The sequence below is a fragment of the Mixophyes fleayi genome, chromosome 6 (assembly GCF_038048845.1).
Source record: "Mixophyes fleayi isolate aMixFle1 chromosome 6, aMixFle1.hap1, whole genome shotgun sequence".
Classification (NCBI taxonomy): domain Eukaryota; kingdom Metazoa; phylum Chordata; class Amphibia; order Anura; family Limnodynastidae; genus Mixophyes; species Mixophyes fleayi.
Window position 1 is genome coordinate 215,218,408 of NC_134407.1, and position 23,014 is coordinate 215,241,421.

Below are 23,014 nucleotides of genomic sequence, written 5' to 3' on the forward strand. Positions count from 1 at the left end.
CAATGGCTAGCAAGATACAATGAAGTACCCTAATTACAACTATCTGTACAGAATGTAGCATCTTATCCTTGACCAATCATATGCAGTCTTTCCATTTAAAGGAACATTTCTAAAACTCCTTTCTAATGTCATCTTTCCTGGCAGCGCTAATGAATGGGTAAATTCCCTACTCAGGTGAGCAGAGACACGAAAACCAAACACATCTGAGGGTGTATAGTGTGACTCCTGACTCTTTCAGATGAGTAGGCAGTGATAGAGTAGATGGTTTGTTTGTTGTCTTTTCTGTGGGGACTTACCTAGGGACCCAGAAGGTCTCAGCATTGTAGGAATGGTAGCTGAGGCTGGGTTGGCTCCCTGGTGCTGTCATTTCCTGCTAGTAGCAGTAAACGTGTAGGTAAATGGTCTGTCTATTACAGGACAGTGGAGTACACGTGAGACCCGACCTCCACATCATAAGCTAGTGCCAGGCAGCATCAGATGTCATATCCAGGTGTTGACATTTAATAATTGAATGGTGTGACAGGATGGACCTCCTATGCCACCCTGTCTGTTGTTGCTGGTAACCGGCTGGGCTTACTTTGCCACTGTTCCCTTTCTTTATCACAATTGCGCCCTTGCCATAATAGGAGGGGCTTACAATGCTGCCACCACTGGACTCCTTAAAGGCATCCAGAAACGCGTCGTTCCTCTGGTTGACTCGCTGCTCGTTTACTCCTTTGCTGGTGCACCTGGGCTGGTACCCCTGACCTCTTCTTATAGATCAGGGTTACTGTGGATGGTTCCCCCCTGTTCTGAGCAGACCCGATCTCCTTTTAACCCCTCTCTGTCCCTGCTGCTGGTGCTCCACTCACCAGCAGGATATTTAAGGCACATTACCCCGAAATCAAGTGCCTGTTCTTTATGTCAAATCATGACAGGGTATAAGACGTGACTCCCTTTGCTTCTGCAAGTTCAGCTCCCTGTACCAGTGTTTCCTCGTTTGTGTTTTGTGTCACCTATCTACCACGATCACCTCCTCATGTTCAGCTCGCTGTTCCAGTGATTCCTTGGTTGCTGTCCAGTGCCAATTGTCCACGGCTATCTTCTCCTCATGTCTCCTCGCTGCTCCGCTGCATCTCTCTTAAGCATTTCTCCTGTTCCTCTACTCTCCATACGGGTCTCACCTAACACTCTTTCAGAGAGCTGCGACCTACGGGGCAGTGGCTGCGAAGCCCATACCTCCTTACATGGGTTCCTGGTGAAGACAACCTGTTATGTTAGACTCCGCGCCTCTGGTTGAGTAGTGGTTAGTTAAGCAGATCCAGGGATCCTATATTCCTGCATCAGACCGTGAGGACTGTGGGAGGTGTGCAAGCTATTTAAACCTTTCTCTTGCATCTAATCTGGGGGACACTGCTACCATGGGGTTGTATGTGGGGAGCTTGGAGTTTGCACTTAACTAGTTAATTGTTTAATCTAACTTGCTGACAGACTCCTCCCTTCCACAACCCCCTGTAGCCTCAGTGTTTGTTAAGTGCCCAAGAGAGCTGGGCTTGCTTTCACTTGCTGCACAACAGTTTCTTTTATTGTATTCATTTTATTGATTGTATTAATTTCTTTAGTTTACAGTCAGAAGGGCTCCACACTAAAGCAGCACGCTTCAGGCTATCTCTCAATGAGAACCGGACGGGTGTCACTGATGGCGATTCACAGACAGGTGTTGACAGTGGTACCTGAGACCGCTGTCACACTGGAGCCCCTTCTGAACAAATAGGCCCATCAGGGCCACTGAGATACCGAAGACCGACATTGTCATAACAGCCAGAGAGTGCCGGGACACGGGAAATGGAGGCCGTCATTGCACTAAGGATTATACCAAGTCCCCTGCTTCTCAGGGCATGGGGGGGAACAGGAGTACAACATATTTCCCTCACAAAACGGATGAAGGATGCAACATTCAGACCGCATATTGTGTAGGCTGTTGCACTGCTTATGCACACGGAAGCAGCGCAACAGCCAGGATAAGCCACATAAGGGAATTGAAGATGCTAAAAAAAGGGGGAGAAGATCGAAACTCCCCCGTCCTGGCCAACCACATGAGCTCTTCCTAAATAGAATGGGAAAACACACAGAGGAGAGAGAGAACTGCAGAAACTGACTTATTGACAGGCTCCTATCCCAGGAAAAGTTGTACTAGACCTCATGGTCAGGTTCCTCCTCCACCTACAACCTCAGAAGATTCAGTTGTCTCCAAAACTCTGCCTATTGCTTCAGTGGTGGTTAGAGCAGGATCATTTGACCTTGGGCAGGTCATTTGCCCCGTGGTCATGGATATTGGTTACGACGGATGCCAGCCTTCTGGGTCGGGGCATAGTGGTGGTTCAACTCCGTCTTCAGGGGATGGTCAACTCGAGAGGCCTCTATTTCGATCAACATCCTGGAATTGCAGACAGTGCTGTTGGCCCTAAGGGGAGCCAGTTGGTCTTTCAGGGATCCACTGTTCGCCTTCAGTCAGACAATGCCATAGCAGTGGCATACGTCAATCGGCAGGGGGATACCAAAAGTGCTGGAGCCATGTAGGTGAAGGCACATATACTGATGCGAACATTTTCTGCCAGCAATATCGGTGGTCTTCATTCCAGGAGTGGAAAATTGGGAGGCCGATTACATCAGCCGCCTTGCAGTGCTGCCAGGAGAAAGGTCTACCAGTCTCTAATCCGGAAGTGGGGACTTCCTGGACCTAATGGTGTCCTGTCTTAACCGCCAGGTTTTGGTTGTGCTCCAGGGACCCCCTGGCGGTTGGGGTGAATGTCATGAGAATATGGTGGGAGTTCAGGTTGGGATACCTATTTTCTCCCATGCCAATGCTTCCCAGGGTTCTTGGTCAGGTCATACAAGCAGTGTTGCTGTGATCTTTGGGGCAGCTAACTGGCCTAAATGAGTCTGGTTCTTGGACATCCTTTGCATGGCCGTAGGCCCAGGGTTTTATCTGCCCCTCAAGAACGATCTACTACAAGGTCCGTTTCTACACCAGGACCTACCTTGACTGGCTTTAATGGCATGGCTGTTGAGGCCAGGCTTTGGACGTCAAAGGGGTTTTCCTCACGAGTAGTGGAAACTATGCTGTGGGCCAGGAAACCAGCCTCGGCTCGCATCTACCATCAAGTGTGGCGCACCTACATAAAGTGATATGAGCATAGGGTCTCCCACATGCCCACTTTCAGACTCTCCCGGCTCTTGGATGTTTTTCAGGATAGAGTAGAGGCCGGTCTGCGGTTAAATTCACTAAAGGTACAAGTATCTGATCTCTCCATCTCTTTCCAGCAGAAAATAGCGGACTTGCCAGAGATGAGGACTTTCCTCCAGGAAGTGCTGCACATACATTTTAGGTTTTTGACATGGAAAGTGGTGTTCCTCCTAGCCATTGCTACTTCACACATAGTATCCGAGCTGGGGACACTTTCCTGTTGCTCTCCATAGCTCATTTTCCATGACAATAGGGCTGTGCTACATACGCTTCCAGTTGAAGGGGTCTCACCTAAACCAAGAGATTGTGGTCCCGGTTTTCAGGGAAGAGACTTCCTCCTCTAGGCCTTCCTTCTATGTAGTTCGAGTCCTACGCATCTATGTGGATAGGACGTCGGCTGCATGCCCATAAACGAGGGTGGTTGGCTTCAAAGCAGACTATAGCCAGGTTGATCATGTCCACCATCATTATAACTGGCCTTTGCCTAGCCAATTCCAAATGTTTGGTGGGGGCTTCTTGGGCTGAACGTAATGTGGTCTCAGCGGATCAGCTCTGCCAGGCTGCCACCTGGTTTTCTGTCCACACCTTTACAAAGTATAGCCAGTTTAATGTTTTCGAGTCCCCAGACAAGTTTTTTGGTCATAGTGTTTTGCGTGTCGGTATGTCAAAGCGGTCCCTCTCTTAGGGAGTTCCTTTAGAAAACCCCCATGGTAGCAGTGTTCCCCAGATTGGATGCAAGAGAAAAAAGGATTTTTATACTTACGATAAATCCGTTTCTCTGATTCCATCTGGGGATCACTGCATTCCCTCCATTATGCTCTTCTGCTATTTGTTCTTGGTTGTTGTCTCCCCTTCTTTGGATCTTTATAAATACACAGAGGCTACAGGGGGTTGCAGAGGGTAGGAGTCTGTCAGCAAGTTAGATCAAACAATTAACTAGTTAAGTGTCCGCTCCAAGCTCCCTACGTTCAACCCATAGTAGCAGTGTCCCCCAGATGGAATCAGAGAAACTGATTTATCGTATAAGTGTAAAAATCCTTTTTCTTTCTTTTATGTTTGTGATCGATGCCAGACAGTGGCTGGTGTCTAGGGAGCTGGTCTATGTTACTTTAGCCTAGGGTCACAAGAAAAGTGTGTGCAACTTTGTTAAAAATTACTTTGCGTATGCCTTAATTAAGTTATTCGAACGCCGATTCCTAGTACACCAGAAGTTGCTCTCTTACATGTCTTCCCTCCACAAGTGTTATTAGGAGATCGGTATGTTATAGGTCACATCTTTAGAGCTACCCGTGCGGTGATTGCCCAAGCCTGGAAATCAGCTACGCTGCCCTCCATAGTTAAGATAATTTCTAAGGTTCAGTTAAGTTGTGACATGGAAACGTTGGGAGTCCCTTACTCCTCCTCTGCCTCCTCCCCCCACATTAAATGGTTTGAATGGAACCAATATGTATCCAAATCTCGGGTCCTACCCGCCTCTGGGGGAACCCCACGTAATCCCCCACAGTAATATCCAGGGGCTTCTATCTACGTGGTATCTGAAAGGATATGTAAATTCTGTAAAACGTTTGATTGGTTCTGTTTCATGCTATTGATACGTATTGATATGTACTGCCTCCCTCTCTCCCCCTCACCTCTCCTGTTTCTCCCTTGTAATTTGGAATGTATGTTTTTTTTTGTTGTTTTTTTTTTGTACCATGTAACCAAAAGGAAAAACTTTAATAAAATCATTATTGTGAAAAAAAAATTACTTTGCCATCCTGACAATAAAAGCAAGTTAATAAGCAAGAAGGTGTTTGTGTGTGTATCACCTGAGGTGTGCCCTTGTCACATAACATACAAGGCCATCAGCAAAACTGCACCGACATACATCTCAAATATCTCCCAATTCAACACCTCCACTCTGCACAAGATCTGTGTTTTCCATCCACACTCATTTCCTGCTCCCGTTCCCTTTTCCAGGACTTTTGTTCAGGCTGCACCCACTTTCTAGAATGCCCTTCCTCACACAATAGACTTTCCTCTAGTCTTCAAGTCTTTTAGTGTCCTCAATCTGGGTGGACCAATATGCAATATGTGGCACTTACCCTCATGTATGAAACTCCCATTGTCCCAAAGATTTTAAGCTGTGCTCCCAGATAACCAAGAGAGTTATTTCTGTTCACCACTTTCAAATAGCAGCAGAAGAGTCAATCACAAAGATTGTTTTCTGTTATTGGTTCATGCAGTCATCTCACACACCCTCTGCAGCATCACACAGCTCCAGTTTTTGGCCAGGGGTGTGAGATGAACCATGGAGCTTAGAGAATAATGCCTTTGTACAGCAGCTCCCTACTTGGGAGTGCTGCTTTAAGCATTACTCAGTCTGGCTTTCTGAGACCATTAATTCATGAGAATATATGTTTATATTAGTGTTATAACCTTGAGTGATGGATCTGTGAAAAAGTGAATTGCATCTACTCTTTGTGCTGATTGTTTCCTCTTTAATACACAGGGTTACACAGTGGTGAAGAAGTCTGGTGTGACACCTACCAGCCATCCTCATGTGACAGCAGGACTGAGCAGGACCCACAGCCCCATCACGGAGCCTCCACCTCACTCACTGATACATGAGAGAAACAATGACCAGAGGATTCTAGAACTCACCAACAAGATCATTCAGCTGCTGACTGGAGAGGTGACTGCTGGGAATGGGACATTATACAGTAACACCAGGGGATGTGTCTGGGTGATAACTGTATCATTGTGTGTGTCAGGTTCCTATAAGGTGTGAGGATGTCACTGTCTATTTCTCCATGGAGGAGTGGGAGTATTTAGAAGGACACATGGGTCTGTACAAGGACGTGATGATGGAGAATCACCAGCCCCTGACATCACCGGGTAAGAGGGAACTCTTTGATTATTGTAAAGGAGAATGGAGTTTTGAAATAATTACATATGAATAATTCAGCTATTGTGTGTTTCCTATAGATGGATCCAGTAACAGAAATATCTCAGATAGATGTCATCAACCTTATTCACATACAGAGGAAACTCACAATATCCCTCAGGTAGATGGAATTGAGGGTCCCAATACAAATGTGTCTCTACAATATATGATCTCTAGAGAAGTTGTAGTGGTCTTATAATGTTATATTCTTCTGTTTAATCTCAGTTCATTAATTATTATTTTATTGTTTTGTGGATCATTTATAGTGAGGCCCTGATTGATATTAACGTTGAGGTTATATAGGGGGAGACTCTAAAACTTTTACCTCACATAACTTACATATACTTGTCAGCCCTGTTCTTAGGAGAACTAGTTGATTGATATTTGTTGAAACTTACAGGTGTTATAGTAATTGGATTAAAGTAATAAACCTGGAAATATATATATATATATATTTTTTTATAAAACTTGCACACAGAAAATCTGAATTTTGTTTGATCTTGAAGGTATAAAATACCATTATTAAAGTTTTATTTTATAATTTTGTGGCTTGCTTAGGGTGAAGATCTGATTATTATTAAAGTAGAAGATATAAAGGGAGAAGAAGAGACGTATGTGAGGGGTGATCAGCAGTGTAAGGAGGAGGAAATCCCTACAGATATCAGCACAGGTGAGTAATACACACTAAATACAGAAGTCACATAATCTCCTTGTTCAGTCACTACAACAATCTCTTATTCTACACCCTCCTCTGTCTGTACATTACTCATGATCCTTCTCATGTACTACATTACACCAGACTCTAGTAGAAGAGATACCAGGGCACCTACTTCTTCAAGGTCCACTGGAGAGATTTCACAAATATGTTTCACCATCCTTAGGGCTCCTGGGTCCTTATCTCGCTTAGTTGTCTTAGTTAATGATGTCATCTTATCTCTTGTCATAAAGTCCTAACCAATGAGCGGTCTTAAATAGCAATGTGACATCATAGTATGGAATGGAAGCTTTTTAATATAATCTATGAATTCTTCATTCATTAATTGAAACTTGGAAATGTTGAATTCACTGTTTGTATGGAAATTTTGGGGTATTACAATCTGCTTGTTACAGTAAAAAGCAAATCTATTCTACAGTACTGTGTATTTCCATATATTTATTTTATTCCCATCAGATGGACAACAAAGCTGGACTAACTCGAAGAGACCTCTCATTTTATCTCCAGATTGTGAAATCGAACATAACGACATCACACAAAAATCTTCAGGAGAAAACCCCATTACCTTAAATATACATCGATTATTTAATTGTGCAGATATATCATCTCATCTCTCAATTAATGAGGAATGTGCGCCTGACAGCTTGAATCTTGTTACACCCATTACAGATTGTACAGATGATAAACTATTTTCATGTTCTGAATGTGGGAAATGTTTTACACGGCAGTCAGGACTTAATATGCATCAGAAAGTTCACACAGGTGAGAAGCCATATTCATGTTCTGAATGTGGGAAATGTTATAGACAGCAGTCAACGCTTGCTACACATCAGAGAGTTCACACAGGTGAGAAGCCATTTTTATGTTCAGAATGTGGGAAATGTTTTAATCATAGATCAAATTTTGTTAAACATCAGAGAGTTCACACAGGTGTGAAGCCATATCTATGTTCTGAATGTGGAAAATGTTTTAATAATAAATCAAATCTTGCGGAACATCAGCGAACTCACAGAGATGAGAAGCAATTTCCATGTCCTGAATGTGGAAAATGTTTTAATCATAAATCAAATCTTGCGGTACATCAGCGAACTCACAGAGATGAGAAGCCATTTCCATGTTCTGAATGTGGGAAATGTTTTACCCATAGATCAAGTCTTAGTAAACATCAGCGACAGCACACATGAGGAAACACAATTTATTTGGATTTATAGAAATACAGGAATCGTAAATTTCAGCAAGATTTTAACATACCATAATATTAATGTTGAAAAATATCAAGAATAAATAATTTTAGATTATATTGGTGTTCCTACTTAATGAAGGGTAAATACAATTTTCTTCATTATACAATATATTAATATATCACAACTTAATTGCAATCCAAACCTAGCTGGAATTTACTGTACTGTCATCAACATAAGGCTGCAACGGATTTCTTCTATAAAGAACGTATTCTATTCGATTTCTGTCTAACTCTCTGCAATATCAAGACCATGTTACTTAATCTATCATCCCAACAATTTGCTGGTGTGACCAAATGGGCTTATTCGCCACCCAGTCTGTTGGGGGTAAAAGGATGTTCTTCCTACACAGTTTATCTGGGTTTCTTTCTCACTATCAGTAATAGACTCTTCCTGACCACTCCTTGTCAGCAGCTACTCGTCGACTGACTATGCCAACTTCACAGTAGTTGTAGGAGAACCTTTGCTGCCACAAATACGGCGCATAGCACCGTTTACTTCTGGAGTAGCTGGAATGGTTACTACAGCGGCTCTTTGCTGTGGGTTGGTTGGTTGGTACCTCTTAACTGGTTACTATGGATCAGGACTGCTGGGTAAAGGACAGAGCTTTGTCACAAAGACGCTGGGTTCAACACGTTGCAGCCAGGGATCGGATTAGAGTGTAAGCTCTTATCTGTTGGTCACAGGATACTGCATGAAATAAGCATAGGCAGAATCTTCCAGCAGTGATGTTTTATTGTTCCAAGCGTCCTGACAAAGACTATTGTGAGGTACTAGTGATCATCCAGAAGTACAGATGGAATCCTATTTTACATGGTAATACAGGGCTCTTTTTATATAGTTTTTGACACACATGTTGGGATGGGGTAGCGAAGCCTCCTGATTCTAGCTGGCACCACAACTGTTGAGATATTACATTCAATGATTAGCATCGGGATGTAATATGTTCTCTAAACTTGGGAGTTAATGCAATTTTAAACTTTTAACAAAATTCACATCAATCTGTGATTTCCTAAATTACTTGCTGGTTGTGTTATTCATGTAGTATCTTTTTAGCAAGACAGGATAAAAGGTAACAATTCCCTGCAGTGTATTCATGCTAAAAAAAAGTGTTGGTCACTCACATGAAAATACTTAATTAGCATGAGATCCTTTCTTCAGACCGTTGCAGAAACAAATCTCCTCCAAAATCTCTTAACTAATAAACAGCCTGGTCTAAAGACCAGCGTGGTCTACTGTGATTTAATTTGTGTGTCTGTGGTCTTAAGTAGGGGGGTGGAGGGTTCCTTAGTTTTCTTAGTTACATGTGTATACTCATATCCTGCAAATTTTAACGTAATTAATCAAAAATTAAATGTTTTAATAGTAAGAAATGTGCAGCCCTCCTACCTAGCCGAAGAGCTGCGTTAGGGTCACACTGATCTGTCTTGGATCTCTGATTTCACAGTGTATGTGTGATAGAGTAACATAATGAACTAGAATTATTTTATTAAAGCCATTAATAATATAAAGGGATCACTTGTGATTGAATAACTGGATTTTACAGGACCATTAGTTTCTGAATGTACTTTGTGGATAGTAAAACAGTGCAGGCCTGATACATTTTTGATGAAAGGACCATATTATAAAAGAAGAAAAGCCGGGATAACTATTCATCATGGATGACTGTAATACCTTACAGACTCCGCTTCATGGAAAATGCCAGGATGCTTCAACACTCTGCACTTTGGATGTATGATGTTACACAGGTGCACCTCACAGCACAATGTTATTGCACCAGTTTGACGTGAGCCTTATGTCATTACTCTGTGCTGTTGCCTAACCGGTTACTAGACATCGTTGTGAAGGAGTTGGCTGAGCTGGAATACTCTGTGCTGCTGTTACCATTCTACTGCTCTTAATTAGTTATAGATTTTCCAGCCCCACTGTATTCATCTCTTGCTTGTGCGTCTGCCCCCAGTTATGAAGAATACAATAGCTGCTCATTTTATAACAATCTACTTTTCTAGCAGTAATTACTCAATGAGACAGATGGACTGCTGGCTAGATCCCATAACCTTTTCATGATCCCATCAGTGGATGTTACATGAGACAAATAAAGTGAATTCTATCTCTTATCTCAAGACCCAGATGGGTCACTGGAAGATTGGTGTAAGAAATATATTGATATATTGGGCTCCTGCATGCAGATTAATGGACATGGAAAAAGCTTCTGACTCCGTAGAGTAGTGCGACCTCTGGAAGATTATGGGTGAGTTTATTTTGTCAACTAGGTCAAACTTTTATGTCATCAACCCAAAGTACAACATTCAGGTGACAGATCACATCACCCCTACTAGGGGGGGGGGGAATGAGAATTAAACTGGGTAAAAGATGCTTATTTGTCAATAATACCATTGTATATTTAGCAAATTAATTTCTGAATGTTTTGCTGTACAGATCTGCGTAATCGGTTGCACTATATAAATAGCTGATGATGATGAAGACAATGTTCCACTTCCAACACCATTTGTGATACATCTGAAAATAGTGACAGTGATGGCCTTTAGAAATAGACATCCTGTCTCGAACAGGACGACGGGACCGAGCCCTCAAATCTGGATGGTGGGGAGGTAATCAACTATATAAACAGCAGAACATAGGTGCTCCCTCTTTCTCCAGCCTTTAGCTATTTTCTGCTGGTTACCACAATCCCAATAAAGGGACTGCAACATGACTCAATTTAACAACAAGCTTCGCTTTTCGTGGCCGGTCTTTAAAAGCTATCGTCATCTCAGGATGTGTTCCGGCTTCCCAGCTACTGACATGAGCTTATAAAACTGATGGTAGAGGTCTTCACCTATAGCAGCCGCCTCTCCCGTACAGTTAGTTACACTCACAGGTACTTGTATGTCCCCAGGACTTCACTCTAGTGTAGTAAAAGCTTAAGTGCAGTCACCGTAGCGCGGTGGTAGGAGGCAGAGGTACCAGTGACACAGCACACGGATAACCAGGGTCAGGCCAGAGGTCGTGGGTCAGAAGTAAGGAGGACAGTCACAGACAGGCCGACAGGTCAGGGCCGGCAGCAGGGAAAATCCAAGAGACAAAGTCAAAGGTCCGGGGCAATCAGAGTTCAAGCAGGATCCAGGAACAAGTCAGTGGTCACAACAGGAGTCAATCAAATCAGGCAGAGTATCCGCAGGAGCAGGTCAGCAAATGTGATGCACAAACGTTATAACCAGCAGACTAAGTCCTCGCTGCCTTAAATACTGAAGGGACCAATCAGGGGGCAGCGCATCAGCTTCACTAAACACCTGCAGGATCCTCTCAATCAGTTCATAAGCGACGCGCTCCCCAGATGTCAGACTAATGGGTGGGACGCAGGGGCCACGAGGCGTTAACTCGTAACTGGATGCCGGAAAAAGTTTTTTAGATATATAGCTTATGAGGGGGGAATCTCACCAATGAGCCCTGGCATGTTAAGTACTAATGATACTACATTTAGTATCCCTGCACTATGCAGCAATACACAATGATAGTCGCTGCCACCAATGGCATATAGACCCCTTAATTACAATGAACAGAGGTCTCCACAGTCCCAATAAATTGGATTAATCTAGAATGATCTTAAATTCACTTTCATTCAGAGCCTTGTTTCCTCCAAATTAAAATATTTAATAAAGAAATGAAAAATTAAAATATAGTGCAGTAATTATATATGTCCCTGTTATACCAGAGGATGTGCTCAGTGTACATAATAATCACTGGTCCTGATCATCCCGGACCCCGCCCCCAACCTTCCACTGTATGAAGAGGCCCCGCCCACGCGTTAAAGCACCGCCCCTCTGCAGTCGGTCTGTGTAGATATACTGGAGGTTAGAACTGGTCACGTGGGAATAAGACACGTGCTGCTCACAGCGTAAGTAAATACAATCCCTTCCCTTGAAGCCACATGCCTCATTTGCATAGACACGCCTCTCAATAGCTGATCAGAGGCAGCTCTGTCTCTGTACACGGCGACGGCCATTTTGTTGAAGCTCATCTTGGACCGGAAATCCATTGTACTGTAGTAACCGGGAGTTCTCTGTAACTTTTCCGTGGGTGAGTGAGGAGGAAGCAGCGGGGACGTCTTGTTTTTACAGGTATCAGGTGTTACTGACATCATTATACCAATATCACAGGTGGAGTATAATCTGTTGTCCTCTTATAATATTACAGGTGGAGCAGTATTTGGTGTCATGTTATTATATATACAGGTGGAGCAGACTCTGGTGCCGTGTTATTATTATACAGGTGGAGCAGACTCTGGTGCCGTGTTATTATTATACAGGTGGAGCAGACTCTGGTGCCGTGTTATTATTATACAGGTGGAGCAGACTCTGGTGCCGTGTTATTAGTATACAGGTGGAGCAGACTCTGGTGCCGTGTTATTATTATACAGGTGGAGCAGACTCTGGTGCCGTGTTATTATTATACAGGTGGAGCAGACTCTGGTGCCGTGTTATTAGTATACAGGTGGAGCAGACTCTGGTGCCGTGTTATTATTATACAGGGGGAGCAGACTCTGGTGCCGTGTTATTATTATACAGGTGGAGCAGACTCTGGTGCCGTGTTATTATTATACAGGTGGAGCAGACTCTGGTGCCGTGTTATTAGTATACAGGTGGAGCAGACTCTGGTGCCGTGTTATTATTATACAGGGGGAGCAGACTCTGGTGCCGTGTTATTATTATACAGGTGAAGCAGACTCTGGTGACCCAGGGAAGGGTCACTATGTGATGTGTCCTCTATGTAATCCCTGTAGGGATATTACTGATGAATCTTTGTTGGGTGAGGGGTTTCCAGACATCTGTAACATTTTCTGTCCATACGGTGGGATAGTATATTTTATAGTATATTATATATTCTTTTCCTGTTACTGAGCTGTTTCTCCGTATATATCACAATCACATTTTATATCCTTTCCAGGAGGATTCTACTGCTAGCGGGCTGGTTACATTATTATATAATAAATATATACAGGTATTCCTCACTTAACAACTTACCTATTTATCGACCATTCGGACTTACGACCCGTTGTTACGTCCGGCTCCGCCGCTCAGCAATAGGGAAAATTAGTGAGCTAATGACCTGTGCCCTTGCGACGGGACGTAACCACGCCCGCAGTACCCGCGTTGTGTCTTTCTGAGCTGAAGAAGACAAGACAAGACGCACCTGATACCCTTGCAGTCTCCATCGTGCGGTAAGTTAGCTCTACAGTACTTGAAAGCACTTGGTTCTGAAGTAATACTGCAAGGACATTAACTAAACATAATATCTTTTTACTACAGGGAGGAATATAAAACTGCATATGCACATGCTTATTTTTTATTGCCATGCATATGTATACAGTACTGTACAGTATTTCATCATTCAACTAAGCTGCTGAAACTATTTTAAAAATAATTTTTATTATTTTAGTAACCAGATACATAGGACACTATTTATACGAGTGCCCCACACCCCCATTATGTAGTGCCTCTTTTGGGGTCCCCCAAACAAGACTTGCAATAATTTGCCGTACATGTCCTCGCTATTGAAGCATGTGTATGTGCATGTGTAAGTTAGCTCTCATTCACACTCAATTAGTACATACAACATACAGCTGTACATACAGTATTTGGTTTCTAAATTTGAACCCTTGTGTGCACCCATAGATAAAAAATGTCCAACAAAAAGAAAGGCTATTGACCTTGAGATGAAAATGAAGATCATTAAAGACTATGAAGCTGGTAAAAAAGTGAAAGTGATAGCAGAAGATTTGGAGCTGGCACATTCGACCATTTCAACAATTCTGAAGGACAAAGATAGAGTGAAAGAGGCAGTGAAAGCCTCAACAGGCCTTAAAGCCATCATAACAAGGCAGCGGAAAGGCCTCATTCATGAAATGGAGAAGTCACTGACACTCTGGTTTGACGACCAGCTACAAAAAAGAATGCCGATGAGCCTTTTCATAATTCAAGCTAAGGCACGCAGTATCTTTGATACTTTGAAGGAGCGTGAAGGAGAGGAGGAACCAACGGAAACATTTATGGCAAGCCATGGATGGTTTCAACGGTTTTGTCGAAGATTCAATTTGCATAATCGGAGTACCTGTGGTGAGGCAGCAAGCGCTGACTTCGAAGCAGCTAAAACATTTGTTGACCAATTTGATGAAATCATTGATAAAGGTGACTACTGTATGGAACAGATATTTAATGTGGATGAAACCGGACTGTTTTGGAAAAAAATGCCTGAAAAGGTCTTACATTCACAAGGAAGCAAAGACAATGCCCGGTTTCAAGGCTTTTAAAGATAGGATCACCCTGTTGTAGGGAGGAAATATCGCCGGGATCAAGTTAAAGCCTTTCCTCATCTATCGCTCAGAGAACCCACATGCATTTAAGCAGATTAATAAGCACACATTGCCCGTTTACTACCGTTCAAATAAGAAGGCATGGATGACACAAGCTTTGTTTGAGGATTGGTTCCTCAACTGCTTCATACCCTAAGTCAAGCAATATTGTCAGGGGAAGGAAGTTGTCTTTAAAATGATGCTCCTCCTTGATAATGCCCCAGGCCATCCACAACATCTTGATGATCTACACCCGGATGTAAAGGTGGTGTATCTGCCTCAAAACACAACTGCCATTCTTCAGCCAATGGATCAGGGGGCTATATCCACGTTCAAAGCACACTTTGCGCACAAATAAAAATGAAACAATTTTTAGTAATTAAAAAATTACTAAACAAACCACACTAAAAGAATACTTCCCGAAACCTACACCTAGGACCTCCACTCATACATCTACAGGTCCTTAGATATCCTTGCTGTGATCTCCCTGGGCCCTCTTTGTTATACAGTACTGTACTGTAATTGCTGTGTTGCTGTTTGTACAGCTTTACTATACACCTGTTTCTTTTCTGTTATGTAGAGTTATGCAAAGTAAAGCAAACTTCAAAATACAATTTTCATTTGTCCATTTCTTTATTCAGAATCAATATAAATGATTACAATACATGTAGGTGTATATTACAGTACTGTATTCACTTAGCGACCAATTCGCTTAACGACCTAGTCGATGGAACGGAACTCGGTGGTTAATTGAGGAATACCTGTATATTATATGTTCCTTCCCTGTCGCTTTCCTTCTTCTCCATATACGCAAAATAGAGATTTAATATCACTCTTATAACAAACAGAAAAACAGATAAATGATAGAAGCAGTATGGTGTACATTAATGCTCTGTGCTTAGTCCAGTGGGAAATTATATACTTGGCCTGCATGGTATGGCGATAAAGAATATAATATACTACATATTCAATTAGCTTTTCGGTCTGCGATTAGGCGCAGCTGCACGGGTAAAACTGACAATACGGTACTGCAACATCGCGGATTTCCCTTCACAACCCTATGGGGTGCGCAGGGAAATCCGCGATGTTGCGGTATCGTGGCTCGTGCAGCTACGCGCAATCGCGGACCAAAAAGCTAATTAAATATGCCCCTTATTATGAATGCCTAGTTTACACACCTAAGTAAAACTTATATACTTTACGGTATATGTTATGGTGAATGTCATATTTTGACATGTATAACATAACAAGATAGTAATTCCTGTTCACATCAGTGCCAAATTGCCATCATGTACAATGTCCAGAACACCCCCCTGCCAAATTACATACCCACATAATGCCCCCGTATAGCTTTATAGAATTTTTTTTTGTAATAATGTCCTTTTCTAATTTATTCTCTATTTTTAACCCATCTATAGGACAGACTTACCTGTATATATCATCTGCCTGTCTCACAGAGAATGGACGAGGACAAAAATCACATGACTGAGAGGATATTAAACCTCACCCTGGAGATCATCTACCTGCTGACTGGAGAGGTGAGGGATTCTGGGAATGTCACAGTGACATCACTATTATCTCTATTAATAAAACATGAACCTGACTGGAGAAGTGAGGGATTCACGGTGACATCACTATTGTTGTTATTATTGTAGATTTGTAAGGCAACATAGTGCTCCGCAGCACCGTACAGTAGGGAAAATAGTACATACATAAAACGGACATACAGGGCAGACACCGGCTCCCTATTGTTTTCCCCCAGAATCCTGCTCTATAAGGCTAGTTACACACTGGCCCGATGATTGCACGAAAAACCTTCAATCAGCCGACATCCAACCCTTTCTGACTTCTCTATCACTGTCGACAACACCTCTATCTCCCCTGTCCCCCAACTTCGCTGCCTCGGTGTCATCCTCGACTCATCTCTCTCCTTTGGCCCCCACATTCTCTCTCTTGCTAAATCCTGCCGCTTCCAGCTGCGCAACATCGCTCGCATCCGGCCCTTCCTCTCCCAAGATGCCACCAAATGGCTTATTCACTCTCTGATCATCTCCTGCTTGGACTACTGCAACCTTCTCCTCACTGGCCTCCCGCACTCTCATCTCGCTCCCCTTCGATCTGAACTTAACGCAGCCGCTAGGCTCATCTTCCTTTCTCGCTGCTCCTCTTCTGTCTCCCCCCCCCTCTACCAATCACTTCACTGGCTCTCCTTCCCCTACAGAATCCTGTTCAAGCTCCTCACTCTTACATACAAGGCCCTCGCCAACTCCACTGCACCCTACATCTCCACCCTCCTCTCTATTCATGCTCCATCCCGCCCACTCCGTTCTGCCAATGACCGTCGCCTCTCTTCCCCCCTGATCACCTCCTCCCGCGCGCGTATCCAAGACTTCGCCCGTGCTGCCCCCCTCCACTGGAACAAGCTCCCTCCCTCCATCAGAACGTCCCCTAATCTGTCCAGTTTCAAACGGGCTTTAAAAACCCACCTTTTTCTTAAAGCCTTCCAGTCTCCCACTTAACTTCCTACCTTTTCTTCTGCCTCTTCCTCCCCCCTTATCCTTATCCTCCGTTCCTCCATCTCTCCCCCGTGTCTCTCTGTCTGTCTACCCCACCCCTTAGATTGTACGCTCCTTTGAGCAGGGTATTCTCTCCTCCTGTCTTCACCACTGTTAACTCTGCTCTCCAGCTACTTAGCCCTCCTCCTTGAGGACCCTCTTTCCCGCGTCCCCTCTCGCTCCCTCCTCTCACCTCTAGGGGTCTCCCTGTCATCCGTGCCTTCCCTCTTGGACTCCGTCGTTGGCGGACCTTCCCCTCTCCCCTCCTCCGCCCCTCTAGCGGTGCTTTGAGCTCACTGAGTAACTGTGATTATTGTTTACTGTACTGTGCTGTCTCACCTCGTATTGTAATCTCGTTTGTCCCTGTATGGCGCTACGGACACCTAGTGGCGCCCTATAAATAAAAATTAATAATAATAATTAATAATAACCTCCATCTTAGATATATACAGAAAGTGTTTCAGGTTTGATAAATAGAATAACTAAAGAACTGAACACTTGGATACATTTACCAATGTCCTTTTTGGGAAGATGATAAGCTTCCCAAGTCTATTATATCTTATCCAGAGCCTCACAATAATATTTACTAAACCAGATTTTAAAGCTTTGAATAAAATTTTCACAAAAATGATATAGTCAAATGAATATTCAAGAATTTCCCTAGTTAAATTACAACAACCTCAGAATAAAGGAGGAGTAAATTTGCCAAACATAACAAAAATACAATTTAGCAGCGAATTATAGTTTGGATAAGAGGGACAAATATACATACAAACTATGAATTGGAACAGACGCTACGTCTGGATGTAAATTTGGTAGCTTTGCTACATATAAATCCAGTATATTTTCTGAGCGATATTAAAGAATATCCATTGATATGCACCGTGTGTAACACTTGGAGATTGACAAGAATTTTTTTAAGTTATTATTGTTGTTCCCTCTTTCTCCCATTAACTCATAATCCAGAATTTCAGAATGGCCAGGTATCTAAAGAAATTGAAAAGTGGGAAAATAAAGGGCTAAGGCTAATATAGCAATGAATAAATATTAAAAGGTTTTAATCTTATGATTTTGAACAGCTAGATAGGAGGTATCCTGATGTTAAAATATCGATGTTTGCATATCTACAAGTAAAAAGCTACGTGAACAGGATACTTCAAGAAATTAAAAACATTGATAGACAACTTTGTGTTGGATGAGATATTATGGAACCAAGTTTCAAAGAATTACAATACTGCATGTATATATTTACAAGTGAGAAATTTTATTGATAATAAAAATATAAAAGGTGGAATGATAAATGGGTACAATAATTTCTACATTTAGATATAGTTATATAAAATTTTGAAAGCCCATGTGAATATGAACAGATTACTGACAGTTAGTTCATTTAGATAAATGAATTACAAGATACTACACAGAGTATATTTAACACCGAAAATGAATTAGACTATCGGAGGATCAGTAAATACACATTGCTGTAAGTGTCAACAAACAGGGACAGATATAATAAATTGCCTATGATATTTTGGATAGAAGTGCAAGATTCTATAAGAAATAGTTTAAAGATTGCATTTGAGATTAATTGTGACTGGGTTTTTGGAATATCTATAATATAAATGTCTAGTGGTGTGTCTTAGTCTGTCTGTGTGTGTGTGAAAAAAATAAAACCAAGCTGCAGCGCCACCTGCTGGGCGGAGTTATACACTGACCTACTAAATTCTTAGTGTGTGTGGGAAAAAAATTCAGAAAGGGGTGAAATTTGGTATACTAAGATGTTTTTAATTAATTTAATTTGTTAATTGTTAAAAGTGTTTGTAAAGATTTTAAAAAAATATATATTTCTTGAAGGAGAAGTGACAGTTGGGAGTGGTTGGTGGTTGCCGGGGGTGACAGTGGGGAGTGGTTGGTGGTTGCCGGGGGTGACAGTGGGGAGTGGTTGCCGGGGGTGACAGTGGGGAGTGGTTGCCGGGGGTGACAGTGGGGAGTGGTTGGTGGTTGCCGGGGGTGACAGTGGGGAGTGGTTGGTGGTTGAGGCCGGGGCTATGGCCCAAATGCATGACAAGCACCTTTTTAACACCTTAAGTAGCTTGATTTGACTAGAATGCATGAGTATCATGCACGGGTTAACTTGTATATGATAAAGATCTAAATTGTGCCTTTACAATGAAGAATAAAAAGTTATTATTGAAGTTAGCGGCAGTGGCAGACAAGACTATTCTATCCCAATGGATTTCAGCAAATCCTCCTAGTATAGAGATGTTGTTTCATAAGTTTTTCATCTTTTTCAATTGGATTGATTGGAAAAAAACTTTAAACAAAAAAAACACTTAAAGGGAATTTTATTGAAATATGGAATGACTATATAAGTTTCCTCTGAACTTAAAGGAGACACTCAAATTTTCTTTACAACTCTGATTATAATGATAGATGTAAGATTAATTAAACTACCTCTTGATATTTAGTGTATAAAGTATTTATTGAAAGTTAAATAATTTTAACATGTATGAAAATAATTATGATATTGTTCAATTTTATGGTGTATGTAGAAATTGTTTTGGGTAAATATATTCTTTTTTTTTTTTATCATGTAATGTTCTATAATAACAAAGTAAATTAAATAATAAAAAAATATGGGTTTTTAGAGAACATCTAAAGATTTGACAGCTGTGGGAAAGCCTATTTGGGCGGGACGAGAGAGGTCAAGAGAGAGAGACGAGACAAGGTGCAGGTCAGAGGTAGATATAAGAGGGCGGAAGAGGGAGTATTTTGATATGAGATTTTAGATGTATGAAGGGGTGGTGTTGTTGAGGGCTTTGTAGGTAAGGGTGAGTACTTTGAATTGGATTCTGGAGGACACATGGATCCAGTGTAGGGATTTGCAAAGTGGTGCAGCAGAGTAGAGTGGTGAGAGAGAACAATCACTCTTGCAGCAGCATTTAATATGGACTGAAATGTGGATATATGGGTGTCGGAAATGCCGAATAGCAGGAGGTTGCAATAGTGAAGATGGGAGATGATGAGAGAATGGATTAAGAGTTATTATCTCTATTAATAAAACATGAACCTGACTGGAGAAGTGAGGGATTCTGGGTAATGTCACGGTGACATCACTCCCTCTGTGAGCAGCAGAGGAAGTAACTAGACCAGGGCACAGTAACAGTGGAATACAGTAAGGACTTGGGATGACTAGTGGTGAGAGGAGTAGTTGGGGGACCATCCAGAACTGTCGCAGGCTGATCCATGGCCTGCTTAGAGACTACAACACCATTGACAGAAAGACGAAGATGATGGATTGTTGTCTCCCTTTTTGCCTTCTTTCCCCATCTGTCTGTTTCTTCAATAAAGCCTTGGGCTTGTGTCTCCCCTCCCTTACCTCCTCCAACCCATCCCCCCCATCACTGTTTGAAGTTTTGTTGAAATGTCTTGCCTTTAATTTATGCACCCTCCCCTATATTTTTGTGTCCTCAATAAAGCTTCGGGCTTGTGTTTCCCCCCTCTTTCCCCTCTCACCTCCCCTCCCCTCACAACTATTGCTTATTTGAAATTGTTATGTTGTTAAGTTTTGCATGGTTAGTGCAGTACTTGATGTATAGTGTAGGATGTCACATCTTGTACCTTATGTCTTGTATTGTACTAAAAAGTACGTCTGATTATGTTCCGCGGTGTATTGTACTTACAGCTGCAACCAAGTACACATGAATGTAATGCATTGTATGTTTTTTGTACCTTTGTACAAAATAAAGCTTTTTTTTTCAATCAAAAAAAACTGGGGGGACTTGGAGGGAATCCGGAAATATGGGATTTCAGAAGAGTCTAACGATTTGCAACTTTGTATTGTGCGAGGTTGCGGAGAGTTGTAAGTAAAATCATTATGTGCGTTTACTGGCAGCAATTGTAATAATCCCATTGAATCAGTGATGTAGCAAAAGGGGTCATAGACATGGCGAATTCTGCAGCCAAAGGGGGCCCTGTGGTGACTCTTATCTGCTACATGGATTTTGTGTCTTTCTGCCTTTTTGCACCCAAAAAAGTACCAGCAGGGGGCATTCCAAAGAGGGGGTATGGATTTTAGGTGGCCTCTCGAAAGACATGCGGCACAGGGAAATTATTTGTGCATGAGGCAGGGGTGTATGATGTGTGGTTGTTGTTATTATAGGATGGAAGATGTCACATGGGGCACAGGAATGTCCGAGATATAAAAACTAACATGGCTGACTCTAGAAATTCTATTATAACTTTTCATCATGGGAATGATTAAACAGAGTAATATGGAGAATATATATAACAAGTGTGGATACAACATGTAGTCTGTCTGTGAAATGCTGAGACATTATTACTTCTGATTAGTATTATCACTCTGAACTAAAGCAGATTGAACTAAATTGTGTTATAGCGCAAAATCCCAGCATTATCTTAATCTATACAGATAATTACACTGCACTCAAAATCAAGACAGCACAGATTTACTACAGCAGCAGTAGGACCAAGATATCCCTCCTTGATAATCAATCTATGAAAACATTAGATGTCCCATCCACGCTTATAATAAACTTAATCAGAATCGAACAATGGATATCCTGATAATCATGTACAATATATATTGTTGGACTAATATTGACTAGTCTACCATGCTATATTTCAACAGAATACCAGCTTACATCACAGCAAGTTTAAAAAATAAGTGTTGCCACAATTGTAGAGTACTGAAATGCAACAGTACCAGACCCATTACTGAGTACACCTCCACACATACAGGCAAAACATATAAGACTAAGGATTTTTTTGACTTGCAATACGGATAACGTGATCTACCTCATTGAATGTTCGTGCCACAAGCCCTGTCCCTGGCTTGTGATGCCTGCCCAATATTGGCCTTTATATTATCTACTATTCCTATCTTGTTACTGTGTATAGTTAGCAGCTGTATAGTATGGCTAGTTCTAGGGGCTCTGACCTGTGGGTTCCCATCACTCCCTTGTGGGAGAAGCAGTGTTCCCATTAGACTACATGGGTAAAAAGATAGCCGCCGATTTGAACCCCAAAATCGCCATACATATTAAGTAGCGATTTTTAGTCTGATCTTCCAAATCACTGTTCATCTCTCACGATTTGCTGCGCTTTAAATTCATCCGTGTTGCTAAAAATCGCCATTTTCAAACAAATACTCCTTTTTGATTGGTGGAAAGTTTTACATGCAAAATTTGCGCAAATTTTGCCTCGCTAACATGAATTTTAAAAAAAATGTGGGGTCCCCCCTCTAAAGACTATTAACCCTAGCACTGCCAGTCTACTGCTGGTCTCACGGAAATCGGGGGAAAATATGCGTGGGATCCCCCCGATTTCCACGCACCCAGCACTAGGCAAACCAGCCAAGGTGGGTGGCAATATAGCTGAGGGACACACGGCAAGGGGGTACCTCTGCCATAGTGATAACCAACCCAAGGCTGTTCAGCACTGGACTGGATTTTCTATGGAGTGAAGTCCCGCAAAAAATTGTTCAGGCCCCCCTGAAGGAATACCCAGCCCAATGCTGAAAGCACCAGGGCTCTTCCTACACATCTTGGGTGGTGGGTGTAGGGTAATAATGGCGCTAGAATGTTAAAAAATTAAAGAAAACATAATTTTTCTTTCTGGAACCACAAATCCCAGCCAGCCCAGCCTGCCATTAACAGTCTGGACATGCTGGCACTTGGAGAACCACAAGTGCCAACATACCCTGACACCCATGGCTTGCTGCGACCTGTAGTACCACAAAGGCAAATGTTAAATAAGCACAACATCCTCACTCAAACCACATTGGTTTAATAAAAATAATAAACAACACCCTCTTTAAAACCACATCTATTTATTAAAATTAAAAACACCCCAAATACCCATCAATCTGATGTCTTCATCTGTTCCCAGAAGCTTGCAATCCAAGCCAATCACAAAGATTGTTTTCTGTTATTGGTTCATGCATCCAAACACACACCCTCTGCAGCATCACACAGCTCCAG

General features: G+C 42.1%; 1 protein-coding gene across 1 annotated transcript in view; it reads left to right on the forward strand.

Moving 5' to 3' along the window:
- Positions 1–23,014, forward strand: part of LOC142095477 (uncharacterized) — a 76,339-nt gene that overhangs the window by 44,300 nt on the left and 9,025 nt on the right. Inside the window, exons 9-12 of the mRNA XM_075178422.1 lie at positions 5,974–6,103; positions 6,194–6,273; positions 6,711–6,822; positions 7,324–8,019. Of these exons, the coding sequence (XP_075034523.1) occupies positions 5,974–6,103; positions 6,194–6,273; positions 6,711–6,822; positions 7,324–8,019 (1,018 nt within the window). The remainder of the gene's footprint in view (positions 1–5,973; positions 6,104–6,193; positions 6,274–6,710; positions 6,823–7,323; positions 8,020–23,014) is intronic.